This window comes from Notothenia rossii (assembly GCF_949606895.1).
Source record: "Notothenia rossii genome assembly, chromosome: 2".
Classification (NCBI taxonomy): Eukaryota; Metazoa; Chordata; class Actinopteri; order Perciformes; family Nototheniidae; genus Notothenia; species Notothenia rossii.
In genome coordinates this window covers 90,868,757-90,882,666 of record NC_136904.1, presented here as the reverse complement: position 1 = coordinate 90,882,666, position 13,910 = coordinate 90,868,757, and the positions used below count along the sequence as shown (strand labels likewise).

Genomic DNA, 13,910 nt, shown 5'->3' with positions numbered 1-13,910 from the left:
TATAAAAAAACCACACATTAAAATACAAGAATGACTTTGTGTGTGTCTTTGGTTCCATTATCAAATCATTCTAGGATACCGACTACGTTTCCACCTTCCCTCTATCGACAAATGCATTTCCTCGAACACTATGCATGACTCTTTGGATGAACGTGATTGAATGAATCTCCCCTCTCTCTCTCTCTCTCTCTCTCTCTCTCTCTCTCTCTCTCTCAGGGATTCGGAGGCCCGTAAGCTGTGTAAGAAAGTGAAGGTGGACCCCAGCTCTAAACATGGAGGAGCAGAGCTGCTGCATTATAAGTGAGTACCATGGCTGTCAAACACTCACCCACAGCTCAGTGCTTTCTGGAAGGTGGACCCGTGTTCTCTGAATGATGTTGTTCAGCTTGTCCTCCTGCTGTTCTGAGTTCTGTGCTTGCTCTGTGTTGCAGAGATGGGACGTTCCACACCGAGTACAACAGACCCGCCACCTTCAAGGTAAGTGCTCCGCTTAAACCTGACATTTTTAAACCAGGGGGGGGGTTATTGTCTATTCCAATTTCAAAGTTCAGTGTTAGTTATTTTATAAGACTTTCCTGAGTAGTAGTGCAGTGTGTCTGTGTACTTATGGATCACCATAATACCATATATATTTTTACTAAAATGACACATTTCGTAATTCGTTTTTCAAAATTGACCCCTTACTTTCCAATTACACTCCTGAAATATATATTATCTATTTCGGGTATACATTATATATAATATTACACCCATATCACTGTGTTATTACACCTTTATTACACCGATTTTACATCCATATTACAAATATACGACACCCATGTTACAGTGGGAAACATTTGGATTATAACGATTTCATAATAATCATAATAAAATATATTTTAAAAGCTTGCAGATGAAGTTATTGTTCATTTTGTAGTACATTTAACAAGATGAAATTCTGCTAATATGTCAAATCAAATGCTTCATTTAGTAACATATTTAAATTAGGTTGTCTTCTCAGTCCTTTTAAGGATCATTATAACTGGCCGTGCTAATACAAATTAAAATAATAATAGTCTGATACTGATATATTCTCTGTGATGTTATCGTGCCGGGAAAATATCATTCTGTTGCAACCTTATGTATCTAAGTTTGTTTAAAAGACCGTGATATGTCAATGTTTTGTTGCCAGCTTTTTTCCGATGCCCCTAAATAGCCAATAAAACGTTATTGCCGGTTAAAGGTGAACATACTCTGGCATATTTCCTGACCTATCTGGCTTCACCTTCCACTAGGGATGGGTACCGAGCCCCGGTATTAAACGGGCCCCGGGGCTGAATTATTAAAGACCGTGGTACCGTTAAGCTCCGACGTTATCGGTCTTTTTATCGGTACTGGAGACATGTAAAAAAATATGTCGTATGTATTATTGCTACACAAACATTATATTGCAGTTTTAGTGACGCCAACAGTGAAAAAGACAGCAAAATGCATCTATGATTATTTTTAGTATTTTCGATCTTTCCAATCCAGACGAGAGATCTCTCTCACCCGCCTGCAATGCTTATCAATCTTCAAATGTATAAACAATTGATAAGCACATTTCTATGATTACGCTTATGCTTTTGAATGATATCAAGCATTAATGACAATGAGCCTGGCACACACACACACACACACACACACACACACACACACACACACACACACACACACACACACACACACACACACACACACACACACACACACACACACTCTTCTGCTCCTTACAACCCACTGCCTGTGTTTTAACATGTTCTTTTGTTTTGTTTTAATGTTCTATATTTTAAATTGTTTTATTTAAGTATCCCAGTAATGTCTGTTGCATGTTTTAAATGTATTGTATTTACTTGTTTAAAATGAAATGTGTTTTAGGTTGACTTTTAAAATCTGTCCAGGGACTACAGATGAAAAGTAGCCTCTTGGCTAACTCTGGCACATTTACAGAAATGTTCATTAATGCGTACTGTCCCTGACACACACACACACACACACACACACACACACACACACACACACACACACACACACACACACACACACACACACACACACACACACACACACACACACACACACACACACACACACACACACACACACACACACACACACACACACACACACACACACACACACACACACAGGAGACGGTGGAGAGAACGCGCTCCGAGGTGTGGTTAAACTTTAGCCGTCTTGAGGTGGACAATGCTCGTCACCAAAAGTGTTTATCATGTAAAGGCGGTAACACGAGCAATTTGTCTAAACATTTATCAAAAGTGCACCACATCCAGACGGAGGAATGCACCGGGTTCGACTGTCTTTCTAGTAGCTCTGTAGCCCCGTCCACGAGTAACGTTTCCACGTCAGGTGTTATGTATGCTAGCAGCAACACACGGTTAACTCAATTATACAAACATGGGTTAATGATTAGAGGTAACTGAGTTATTTATTTTGTTAAAGTTTCAGCTATTCTGTTTACAGTTCTGTCATCAAATAATTTAATACCATTTATTAAAACATTGTTGTTTCTTTTGACGCATCAACAATTCAAAACTAAAGTAAAAACAATTATATTTGCAGATTACTCCAGCTAACAAGTATTGGATATTCCCAGTATTACTTAGTTATATATGCATTTACTTTTTTCTTGCCCTATTTTTTTTATTTTTAAATTTTTCCAGTTTTCATTAGTTTTCTTTATTTCTTTGTACTCCTTAATTTCTATACGTTTTTGATTAAATAAATGCCATTATTTTATTGATGCTAATGATGATGCACGGGAGGGCTACTCCCCATAAGCTATGCTTCAGCCCTCCCACTTCTACTAATTTTGTTCATTTGTGTGTAGGAATTATACGTTTTTGTTTTTGTATGATTTCAGTAGAATAAATAAAATAATTTTTTTTTTAAATAAAAAAAGTGAAATATTATGTATTTAATTTAAATAAAAAGCTACGTTCGTTTTGTTCACAATGTGTTTAGTTAGTTTAACTTCTTTTTTTCTCCAAAATAACCGATAAGAGTACCGTTAAAAGACCGGATTGATAAGCGGTATCGATAAAAGTAGTAGTACCGTTAAAACCTTAACGATACCCATCCCTACCTTTCCACATCCAGCCTCCCACACACACTCAGCAGATTACTCTATAGCCTCTTGACGTGTTTATCGTGGAACCGCTCCCTCTATTACATCCATGAATCAGAGCAAAATGTCTGAATGGAAATCATTCAGCAGCTCTCCTGCAGCATCTGAAGGTATCTACGTGGTCTGATAGATATCTACTGCCTGTTGAGGAAGTTAGCTTCAGGGGAAATCAATACTTAAATCCAATATTTCCACAGACTGTCCACGGTCCTAGCATTTGATAGGCTGGGGAAGCACACTTCACATACAGAAACATCTTTCTAGAGATGCATTTGTCTTTCTTTGGCAAACCAAATAGAGTATTTAGAGAGCATGTAAATCACTCAACAGCCATGTATCATTTATATAGTTTAGCCAGATTACAGAATAAACTCACAGCTGTTATTTAAGCCGCAGATATCAACAGTCCCTCTCATTAAAAGTGCCCTCTTTGACCTCAAGACCCAAGTTTGCATGTCATGTAATGATTTTATTTTGCATAAATAGCCCCGAAGTTAAAGTCCAAACAGACTTTCTTTGTTGGAGTTCTTTAGAAATCCTCCGTCAGTAAATCTGGGAGCAATAGCTGCTTTCATCTTCACTGTTTTTAATGTATTCGTCGAAGCGCTCATATTTCTCTCACTGGCAGATGGAAAGGCGTCTGAATCAACAAAACAATAAAAGTCTCAGTTAAAAACATCCTGATGATATCTTCATAATCCTTTAATATTCCACCCGTGTCCACATTGTCATTGTTGTAGCGCTGCTGAATGAAATACTTCCTGCTGTCGCCTGCACAGACATATGGTGCATTATTTACACAGAGCTTCACTAAGCCCATTACCAGACACTCGCAGGTAGTGAGATATCTCCGACACCTCCTGGATCCACGCACATGTTGGTCTGTACGAGTTTCCATCTGCCGCTGCCTACAGCCTCCACTACGCTTAAGAGTTTCTTCTGCAGTGCTTCGTTAAATCATCAGCAGTGCGGCTGCACCATTTGAAAAAAGACAAATTGTGATCAGATATTACAATCACAATAGAGGAGGGATTGATCCTTTTTGCAACATGTTTCTCAATATGTTAAAAAAATAAGGGTTTGATTTTTTTTTAATGAGGGTTTTTAACAACTAATAGTTTTACTCAGTTTGTTCATTTAACATTTTATATATCTCTTCACGCTGGCATCCACTCTGATCACATCACACGTCCTCTGTTTTTATTGATTATAAAATTATATACAATTATTATATATTGTCCGGTTTCCTTTGTGTTTTGTCTGCCTTGTACGGCGACCTTGAGAGCCTTGAAACTCGCCCTTTTATAAAGAAAAATGTATTATTATTATTTAACAAATATTGTGCTTCCTTTGATTGGATGTTGCACTATTTAAATAACATTTAAATGAATTGTGCAGCCCTCTCAGTAGTCATTCTGTTCAGGGGATTATTCTTATGCCAGTTGTTGCATGAGTGTTGCCTTTGTTCATCATTCTGACTTGTTCATCTTCTTTTGTCTCCGTTCAGTCCATGGTGGCGTTCTTAAAAGACCCATCGGGACCCCCGCTGTGGGAGGAGAACCCTGAAGCGAAGGACATCGTCCATGTAGAGACAGAAAAGGTAAGAAGTGACCTAAGCAACACTTTTGTTTTTCTTCCATAACATAATGACATCACTTTGTAACACTTGCGCTCCTATTGGCTAGCGCTGCAACACATTGTACGTGATAGGCTAAGGGGCGGGAGATCTCTAAGTGGTTGACCAATCACAACAGAGCCGGCCAGCTAACCAATCGGAGCAGACTGGTCTCTGGTTTCAGACAGAGGGTGAAAAGAGGTGCTGCAGCACAGGCAGTATGAGAAGAGCTTTTTGAACATCAAAGCATGGAGACATGTAGAGAAACTATATACTGATATACACCTGAACATCAGCAGGAGAGGACTCTTTAAAGTAGAGACACTACATACTGATATACACCTGAACATCAGCAGGAGAGGACTTTTTAAAGTAGAGACACTACATACTGATATACACCTGAACATCAGCAGGAGAAGACTCTTTAAAGTAGAGACACTACATACTGATATACACCTGAACATCAGCAGGAGAGGACTCTTTAAAGTAGAGACACTACATACTGATATACACCTGAACATCAGCAGGAGAGGACTCTTTAAAGTAGAGACACAACATACTGATATACACCTGAACATCAGCAGGAGAGGACTCTTTAAAGTAGAGACACTACATACTGATATACACCTGAACATCAGCAGGAGAGGACTCTTTAAAGTAGAGACACTACATACTGATATACACCTGAACATCAGCATGAGAGGACTCTTTAAAGTAGAGACACTACATACTGATATACACCTGAACATCAGCAGGAGAGGACTCTTTAAAGTAGAGACACTACATACTGATATACACCTGAACATCAGCAGGAGAGGACTCTTTAAAGTAGAGACACTACATACTGATATACACCTGATCATCAGCAGGAGAGGACTCTTTAAAGTAGAGACACTACATACTGATATACACCTGATCATCAGCAGGAGAGGACTCTTTAAAGTAGAGACACTACATACTGATATACACCTGAACATCAGCAGGAGAGAACTCTTTAAAGTAGAGACACTACATACTGATATACACCTGGACATCAGCAGGAGAGGACTCTTTAAAGTAGAGACACTACATACTGATATGAACCTGAATATCAGCAGGAGAGGACTCTTTAAAGTAGAGACACTAAATACTGATATACCCCTGAACATCAGCAGGAGAGGACTCTTTAAAGTAGAGACACTACATACTGATATACACCTGAACATCAGCAGGAGAGAACTCTTTAAAGTAGAGACACTACATACTGATATACACCTGAACATCAGCAGGAGAGGACTTTTTAAAGTAGAGACACTACATACTGATATACACCTGATCATCAGCAGGAGAGAACTCTTTAAAGTAGAGACACTACATACTGATATACACCTGATCATCAGCAGGAGAGGACTCTTTAAAGTAGAGACACTACATACTGATATACACCTGATCATCAGCAGGAGAGGACTCTTTAAAGTAGAGACACTACATACTGATATACACCTGATCATCAGCAGGAGAGGACTCTTTAAAGTAGAGACACTACATACTGATATACACCTGAACATCAGCAGGAGAGGACTCTTTAAAGTAGAGACACTACATACTGATATACACCTGAGCATCAGCAGGAGAGGACTCTTTAAAGTAGAGACACTGCATACTGATATACAGCTGAACATCAGCAGGAGAGGACTCTTTAAAGTAGAGACACTACATACTGATATACACCTGAACATCAGCAGGAGAGGACTCTTTAAAGTAGAGACACTACATACTGATATACACCTGAACATCAGCAGGAGAGGACTCTTTAAAGTAGAGACACTACATACTGATATACACCTGAACATCAGCAGGAGAGGACTCTTTAAAGTAGAGACACTACATACTGATATACACCTGAACATCAGCAGGAGAGAACTCTTTAAAGTAGAGACACTACATACTGATATACACCTGAACATCAGCAGGAGAGGACTCTTTAAAGTAGAGACACTACATACTGATATACACCTGAACATCAGCAGGAGAGGACTCTTTAGAGTAGAGACACTACATACTGATATACACCTGAACATCAGCAGGAGAGGACTCTTTAATGTTGATGGACAGTAACTGTGATAATAAGACAGGATCCAGCTCTCCTGTCCTGCTGAGGGTCTGATCTGCCTCTAAAGCTGACTCAGCAGCATGTCCACCTCTGCAACAAAACACCCACACAGGAAAGTACAATATCAGGGCTTTATCATCAAAGAGCTGCTCAGCGTGGTTCATGAAGTTGACCAAAAAGCCTGAAAAAGCCTTTCCAGACAGCTCTCGTCCAGTTAGGTCAGATGGCACTCGTCTCAACCCCCCCCCCCGGGACATTCCCCTGACAACCTGACACACTCACAGCTATATACAGCATTTTGAAAACCCTGTGACTTAACGAACAGCAGTTATGTTGGTTTCCACACGCTCGTCCTCTCCTGCCCTGAGGCTTGTTGAAGGTATCCACAGAAGATTGTGCTGAATGCGAGTTATTAGGAAGTATCCACACTCATGGAGGGTAAGAGGAGCAGGAACAGGGGGGGGGGGGGGGTTATTCTGACCTGCTGTCAGAATAACTGTAATGTGTCTGCTGATGTGGAAAACACAGTCTAATAATTTGCTGAAAAAGCTGGAAGATAATGGTGTGCTTAGTTGTTTTAGAGCTCCATCTAAACGGAGAGATACTTAAAGGCATCTTGAATTTTCTTGGACAAAGTTAGCCATTTGATTTCCTGTACAAAGGCTTCTTGTTACGTTGAGGGTAAGGTAGCAGGACCTAAATTCAGTACGAAGGCAGAGGAGGCGTATGTAGGAGTTTATACAAAAAGGGGGTCCAGACAAGCTACTGTAAAAAACAGAAGAACTAACAAGGGGACGAGGGCTGCTCAATTAATCGTATTTTAATCGCAATTACGATTTTGGCTTGCAACGATTATGAAAACAACATAATCGAAATAAAACGATTATTTATTTATTTGAATTTAAAAAATAAAAAATAAAAATCTTTTTTTTTTTTTTTTTTTCAGTTGAGTTATACTTAAAGCTCAGGGTAATCAACTGTTAAAAACATACTGTTCACATTTTTTTTTTTTCAATATATGGATGGTTTAAAAGTAAATGAATAATCGTTTTTAATAATCTTCATATCAATTATTGACCCGAATAATCGAGATTATGATTTTTGCCATAATCGAGCAGCCCTACAGGGGACACAAGGAGCAGGAGCAGAAATGCAGACAGAAACAAAGACAACGATCGCACCAAGAACATAAGGGAAGACAGACCTAAATACACACAAGACTAATCACAGAGACAAGACACAGCTGGAGAGGGCAGGTGAAACACACTCAGACAATCAGGCTCACGAGGGAAAACACAAGAAGAGAACCCAGACAAGACACAAGGAGGAAAATACATTTCAAAAGCAAACTGGAATCAATCAACACAAACCCATCATCATGACACTTCTGGGATATCTGTGAAATTGTCCATCCCTATATTGGATGCTGTCAGTATATATCTATTGTGATATATCTATTGTGATAGATACTCAGTATCACAATTAGGGCTGTGTAATTAATCGTATTTTAATCGCAATTACGATTTTGGCCTGCCACAATTACGAAAACAACGTAATCGAGAAAAACGATTATTTAGCTTTGCTAGGTTGGGACAGTGACAACATATTTGATCTAATTAATTTTAGTCTAATTTATTTGTATTTATCATATTTATATGTTTAATAGCTTGTGGAAGTGCGCCCCAAAATATTTGTTGATCTTGTTTATTGGTATTTATTATTTTGATATCATTTATTTAATTTATTTTTGTATTGGTTTTTCAGTTGAATTATACGTTCAGGGTAATCAACAGTTAAAAAGATACTGTTCAAATTATTATTTCTTTTAAAGTTTAATAAATGGATGTTTTCAAAGTCAATGAATAATCGTATTTAATAATCGTGATATCAATTATTGACCAAAATAATCGTGATTTTTGCCGTGTGTGTGTGTGTGTGTGTGTGTGTGTGTGTGTGTGTGTGTGTGTGTGTGTGTGTGTGTGTGTGTGTGTGTGTGTGTGTGTGTGTGTGTGTGTGTGTGTGTGTGTGTGTGTGTGTGTGTGTGTGTGTGTGTGTGTGTGTGTGTGTGTGTGTGTGTGTGTGTGTGAAGAGTTTCTGACTGCCGCTAGCTGAAGCTTGGTTGCTAGGTTACTAGCTGGGTGTTCTCCGATAAGGGGCCGGGGGAAACAAAGTTAGTGATTACTGGTTCCATGTTGATTTATTTCAATACAAATTGTTGGGGGGAACTGAAAGGCTCTTACTGTACTGGTTACTTTGCAGCACGGACATTTCCCCCAAAACACATTTAGACGCTATAGCAGCTAATCGAGCAGCCCTAATCACAACATCTATATCTGATACAGCATGTGTCCATTAAATAAAGTGTATTTGAAACAAGCAAGTCTTTAAACCTATTTTTATAAAGTCCTTTGTGTATTAAGCATCCAACAAATGAAAATAACTTAAATGCACTTTTTCAATTGAATGTTTTACAGGTCAGATTAAAACAGTAGTGTGATTAAGGTGATCATATCTTCTGCGAAATGTGATGCGGCTTGTTATCTTTAACATCTTATCTTAGACAATGTATAACTTTTTCCTCACAGCCCCGATGCATTATCATATCTAATAATCCCCCAGCCCCTACTATACATATCTGTCATTAATAGATGATAAGGCTTGTTAATCATGTTCCCTCTCTCCTTCCTCTGAAGGACTTCAGGAAGCTGCTGAAGAGAGAGGAGAGGCCGGTCCTCATGATGTTCTACGCTCCCTGTGAGTCCTCTATTATCAAGTGCTGTTCTCTGTACTGTGCTGAACATGCTGTGGTCAAAAGACAAGAGCTGTTACTGAGCTGAACGACAAGATGCCATGTGAAGAGAGAGCACATAGTATGTGTTATTAAAGGGCACCTATTATGCAAAATCCACTTTACATACATCAGCATGTGTCCCCTCTTCTCCATGTCTCTTCTACATCAACATGTGTCCCCTCTTCTTCATGTCTCTCCTACATCAACATGTGTCCCCTCTTCTCCATGTCTCTTCTACATCAACATGTGTCCCCTCTTCTTCATGTCTCTTCTACATCAACATGTGTCCCCTCTTCTACATGTCTCTTCTACATCAACATGTGTCCCCTCTTCTTCATGTCTCTTCTACATCAACATGTGTCCCCTCTTCTCCATGTCTCTTCTACATCAACATGTGTCCCCTCTTCTTCATGTCTCTTCTACATCAACATGTGTCCCCTCTTCTTCATGTCTCTCCTACATCAACATGTGTCCCCTCTTCTCCATGTCTCTTCTACATCAACATGTGTCCCCTCTTCTTCATGTCTCTTCTACATCAACATGTGTCCCCTCTTCTTCATGTCTCTTCTACATCAACATGTGTCCCCTCTTCTTCATGTCTCTTCTACATCAACATGTGTCCTCTCTTCTTCATGTCTCTTCTACATCAACATGTGTCCCCTCTTCTTCATGTCTCCTCTACATCAACATGTGTCCCCTCTTCTTCATGTCTCTTCTACATCAACATGTGTCCCCTCTGTGGAAAGAGACTCTGAAAGTTTCAGGAACAAAGATTCTCTCTCTTTTTGATCCATTTCTATAAAAACCTGTCTGAAAATGAGCTGATCAGATTTTGGCCACTTTATGATGTCATAACGATGTTTTGGCTTGTGTAACCATTAGCCAATCACCAACCAGGGTAACCCCCCCCCCCCCCCCCCCCCTTATCACCTGAATCTCCTCCTAGAGCACCATTGAGTTCTTTGTAACCAAATGTCTCTCAGAGGGGCGTGGGGAGGGGTTCCTTACTTTCATCTAAAGTAACAGACAGCGAATCAGCACTTTGGAAACAGGGCTGAAACAGAGGGGATTATGGGTAATGCTGCAATGATCTGTTTGGTGTTTCAGCCAATCAGAGACAGGCTCTGTATATATCTGAGACCTGTAATATATTGATGAAAAACAGTATGATAGGGGACCTTTAAAACGTAAGAACTTTGTTTTTTTATTTTATGGGAGAAAATGTCCAGACTATATTCTCTGCTTCCTCAGGACTTGTTTATGCTCGTTCAGAAATTAGAATAAAACATCCTTGAGAAATACTTTAAAATCCAAATGAAAGAATTGGAGCTAGATAAATTAAGATAACAATATTTTCATATGAATGAAACTGCTTTAAAATGGCTCTACTTAAATATGAGGTCCACTTACTTGATTTTTTTCATTCTGTAACTTATTTTGCAACTTTATTTTTGTCAAGTTTCCCTTTGAAAAATATATGCTTTTCCCCATAAAAATGATATTGAAATGTTTTCTATAATCCCAATAAGTCTCTCCTGGTTCAAAACATTGAATATAAAGTCATTAAGTGTCAATATTCAGTGTTTTCTCTCAGGTAAATGAATGAAACAATTACAAATGATGAAACAAAATGGTGTTACGTCAGTGTAGAGTTAATTGTCTTGTCACCTCATGGTTAGTAAAACAGTGTTATGGAGTTTCCCATGTGTTGAGCTCAGTTATTAAGTAAGGGATAATGTGCAGCGAGGCGGTCATTATGCAGAGCTCATCCCGTGTTCTGTTCCTGTTAGTGTTGATTTCCTCTCTGCCTTCTTCTGGTGATTTATCTGACGTCCAGCACTCCGCCTTTTAACCTCGATTCCTTTCTCTTTCTTGATCCGCTAAGAAAAATAGTCCGTTGTTACCGTTTGAACTAACGTAGCAACGACAGGAACTGCTTCGATAGTGTTTTTGAGAACCTTTTTGATTACAGATTTGAAAACATCGCTGCTTGCTCTAAAAGTAGCACAATTCATTATGTTAACCCTTGGAAAGTGTCTAGATATCCCTGCCCTAATGCCAAAGCAACTGGCGACTGAATGTTTTGCCGTTTGATGTCTATGTCTGGACCGTTGCGTAAAAACGAGAGTTTCTGCCCCGTTACTTCTCCGCGGTTTTTCTTGTCTCATGTCGAACAGTTTGCTTTTCGGCCAAACTGTATACAGTTCAATCGACCGGCCTTCTTTCTGCAGATGTGAGCGTCCTTAACAACGGCCAATAAGTCCTTGACAGCGGTCTGTCTGTACTGGATTAACAACGTGTCACGTGTTCCGAATTGACCAATCAGAATCGAGTATTCAACTAAGCCATGTAATAAAGTGTGTTGTCAGTGCATCACCTCTTTCACTGCCGATGACACAACGCAAACTGCTATTGACAAAAAAAAACATCCCCCCTGTCAGATTATGGACATTTTGTTGACAGTTGCATCGATGCTGTCAGCGCGCTGGTTCCCATCGAATTCTCTGTCATAACTTGTGTTCGTGATTTCTATCTTTGTTACAGGGTGCGGGGTTTGTAAAAGGATGCAGCCCGTCTTTCAGCAAGCAGCCACAGAGACCAAGGGGACATATGTAAGTCTGCTCACTTGTTTCACTGCAATAACTGATCTGTGATCTGCAGCTCTGATGTTTGCTGATTAAGATTAGATGTGTCAGCATTTGATGTCTGGATTGTTAAGTTTGGCAGTCTGCAGGAGAGCAATCTGTCAGACTGGCCTCAATCAAAGCCTTTCCTTGTTGTACTTCCTGCTAAAATGACCACCAGTACCCTTCAGCTTCAATATCAAGAATGGAAGTAGTCATCACATACAGAGCATCAACTAGTTACTGAACAGTGTCCTTCACATGCTGATATCCAAGAGAGGGAGTTACGCAGTCACAAGATGGAGGAATACCGGTTCTTGTAGGTAATCATACATCCTGTCATGTGCAAAATAGTTTTTTTCTCAACATTTTGACATTTTTGTCTCAAAATCTCAAAATGTTGACTTTCTCTCAAAATTCTAACTTTTTCTCAAAATTCTGACTTTCTTTCAAAATTCTGACTTTTTCTAAAAATTCTGACTTTCTTTCAAAATTCTGACTTTCTCTTAAAATTCTGACATTTTCTAAAAATTCTGACTTTTTCTCAAAATCGCAAAATTCTGACTTTCTCCTAAAAATCCTGACTTTTTCTCAAAATTCGGACTTTTTCAAATAAAATAATAATAATCACTCGTCACCGTCTACTAGTTCCTGAACAGTGTCCTTCACATGCTGATATCCAAGAGAGGGAGTTACACAGTCACAAGATGGAGGAATAGAAAGCAGTATTCAATGTTTAGTTCAGATTAGCTCCACGTCAGAAATGATCATGCTTGTCATATGTCTCTCTCCATAGAGGCTGAATCATCATGTTAATCACATAGCTATCATATGCCTCAAACAGTCCTGATGCTCTTCTAGGTAATCACACATCCTGTCATGCACACAGCTACAGTTGGGATACCTTTGATATCATGTTACACTCAGATTGAGAGTACACTCACTATTTTCCCAACAGAAACCCTGATCCCCCTCTCTGCTGGACTTCATTTAAACTGTATCCGTATTTTGAAGTCTACCAACCTTGCATCTCAATCTGTTTTAAATTATTTGAGTAGTTGATATCATTGTGCAGGTTTATAATCATGGAATTCATTTATCTTTTACCTGGCAACACATCCACAATACAGGGCTAGCTATAGGGTTCTAGCTGAAGACCACCACCTAAATAGATTGAATATCAGTTTAGTCCAGTCTTAGTGTTGCTTCCCCCTCCCTCCTGTATTCATCATGTTTTCTTCTCCTCCCTGGTCTCGAGGGTCCCCTAAAGACCCGTGTTGTCAGTTTGCAGACAAGCCGTGTTACAACCGCAACTAAAAATGGGGGGAAAGGGTGCTCTGTTTCCAGCTGTGGTAACGTGTTTTTAAGAGCGCTGGAGAGATGCCAGCACGAAAAGCAACCAGAGGCATATGCGATCAGCTGGGGAAACAAAAGCTTTGTGTTCACAAACACTTGAAGCACCCTGAAGAAGAGGGATCTGAGGGGGTCTGACAATAAGAGAGCAGCTGCCTGAGGAGAGCGTGAAGCAGTGCTCGCCTCACACAGAGGAGGAACGGATAATTAAGTGCGTGTTTCTCTGATTATGGAGCATTTGAGCTTGTGAAATGTAAGCCTCTTAA

At 39.5% G+C, this 13,910-nt stretch overlaps 2 protein-coding genes across 4 annotated transcripts in view; one reads left to right on the top strand and one right to left on the bottom strand.

Moving 5' to 3' along the window:
* LOC307029753 (adenylate cyclase type 5-like) overlaps positions 1-13,910 on the bottom strand; it is a gene marked incomplete at its 3' end in the record, with an annotated part of 223,850 nt that overhangs the window by 132,797 nt on the left and 77,143 nt on the right. The window lies entirely within an intron of this gene.
* The window catches only part of pdia5 (protein disulfide isomerase family A, member 5), a 95,189-nt gene that overhangs the window by 30,751 nt on the left and 50,528 nt on the right, over positions 1-13,910 (top strand). For all 3 annotated transcript variants that reach the window (XR_013805575.1, XM_079666472.1, XM_079666471.1), the window contains exons 4-8: positions 217-300; positions 432-477; positions 4,677-4,769; positions 9,570-9,630; positions 12,212-12,279. Coding sequence is in view for 2 of the 3 variants with exons in the window: in XM_079666472.1 (XP_079522598.1) it covers positions 217-300; positions 432-477; positions 4,677-4,769; positions 9,570-9,630; positions 12,212-12,279 (352 nt within the window). In the remaining variant the exon portion in view is untranslated. The remainder of the gene's footprint in view (positions 1-216; positions 301-431; positions 478-4,676; positions 4,770-9,569; positions 9,631-12,211; positions 12,280-13,910) is intronic.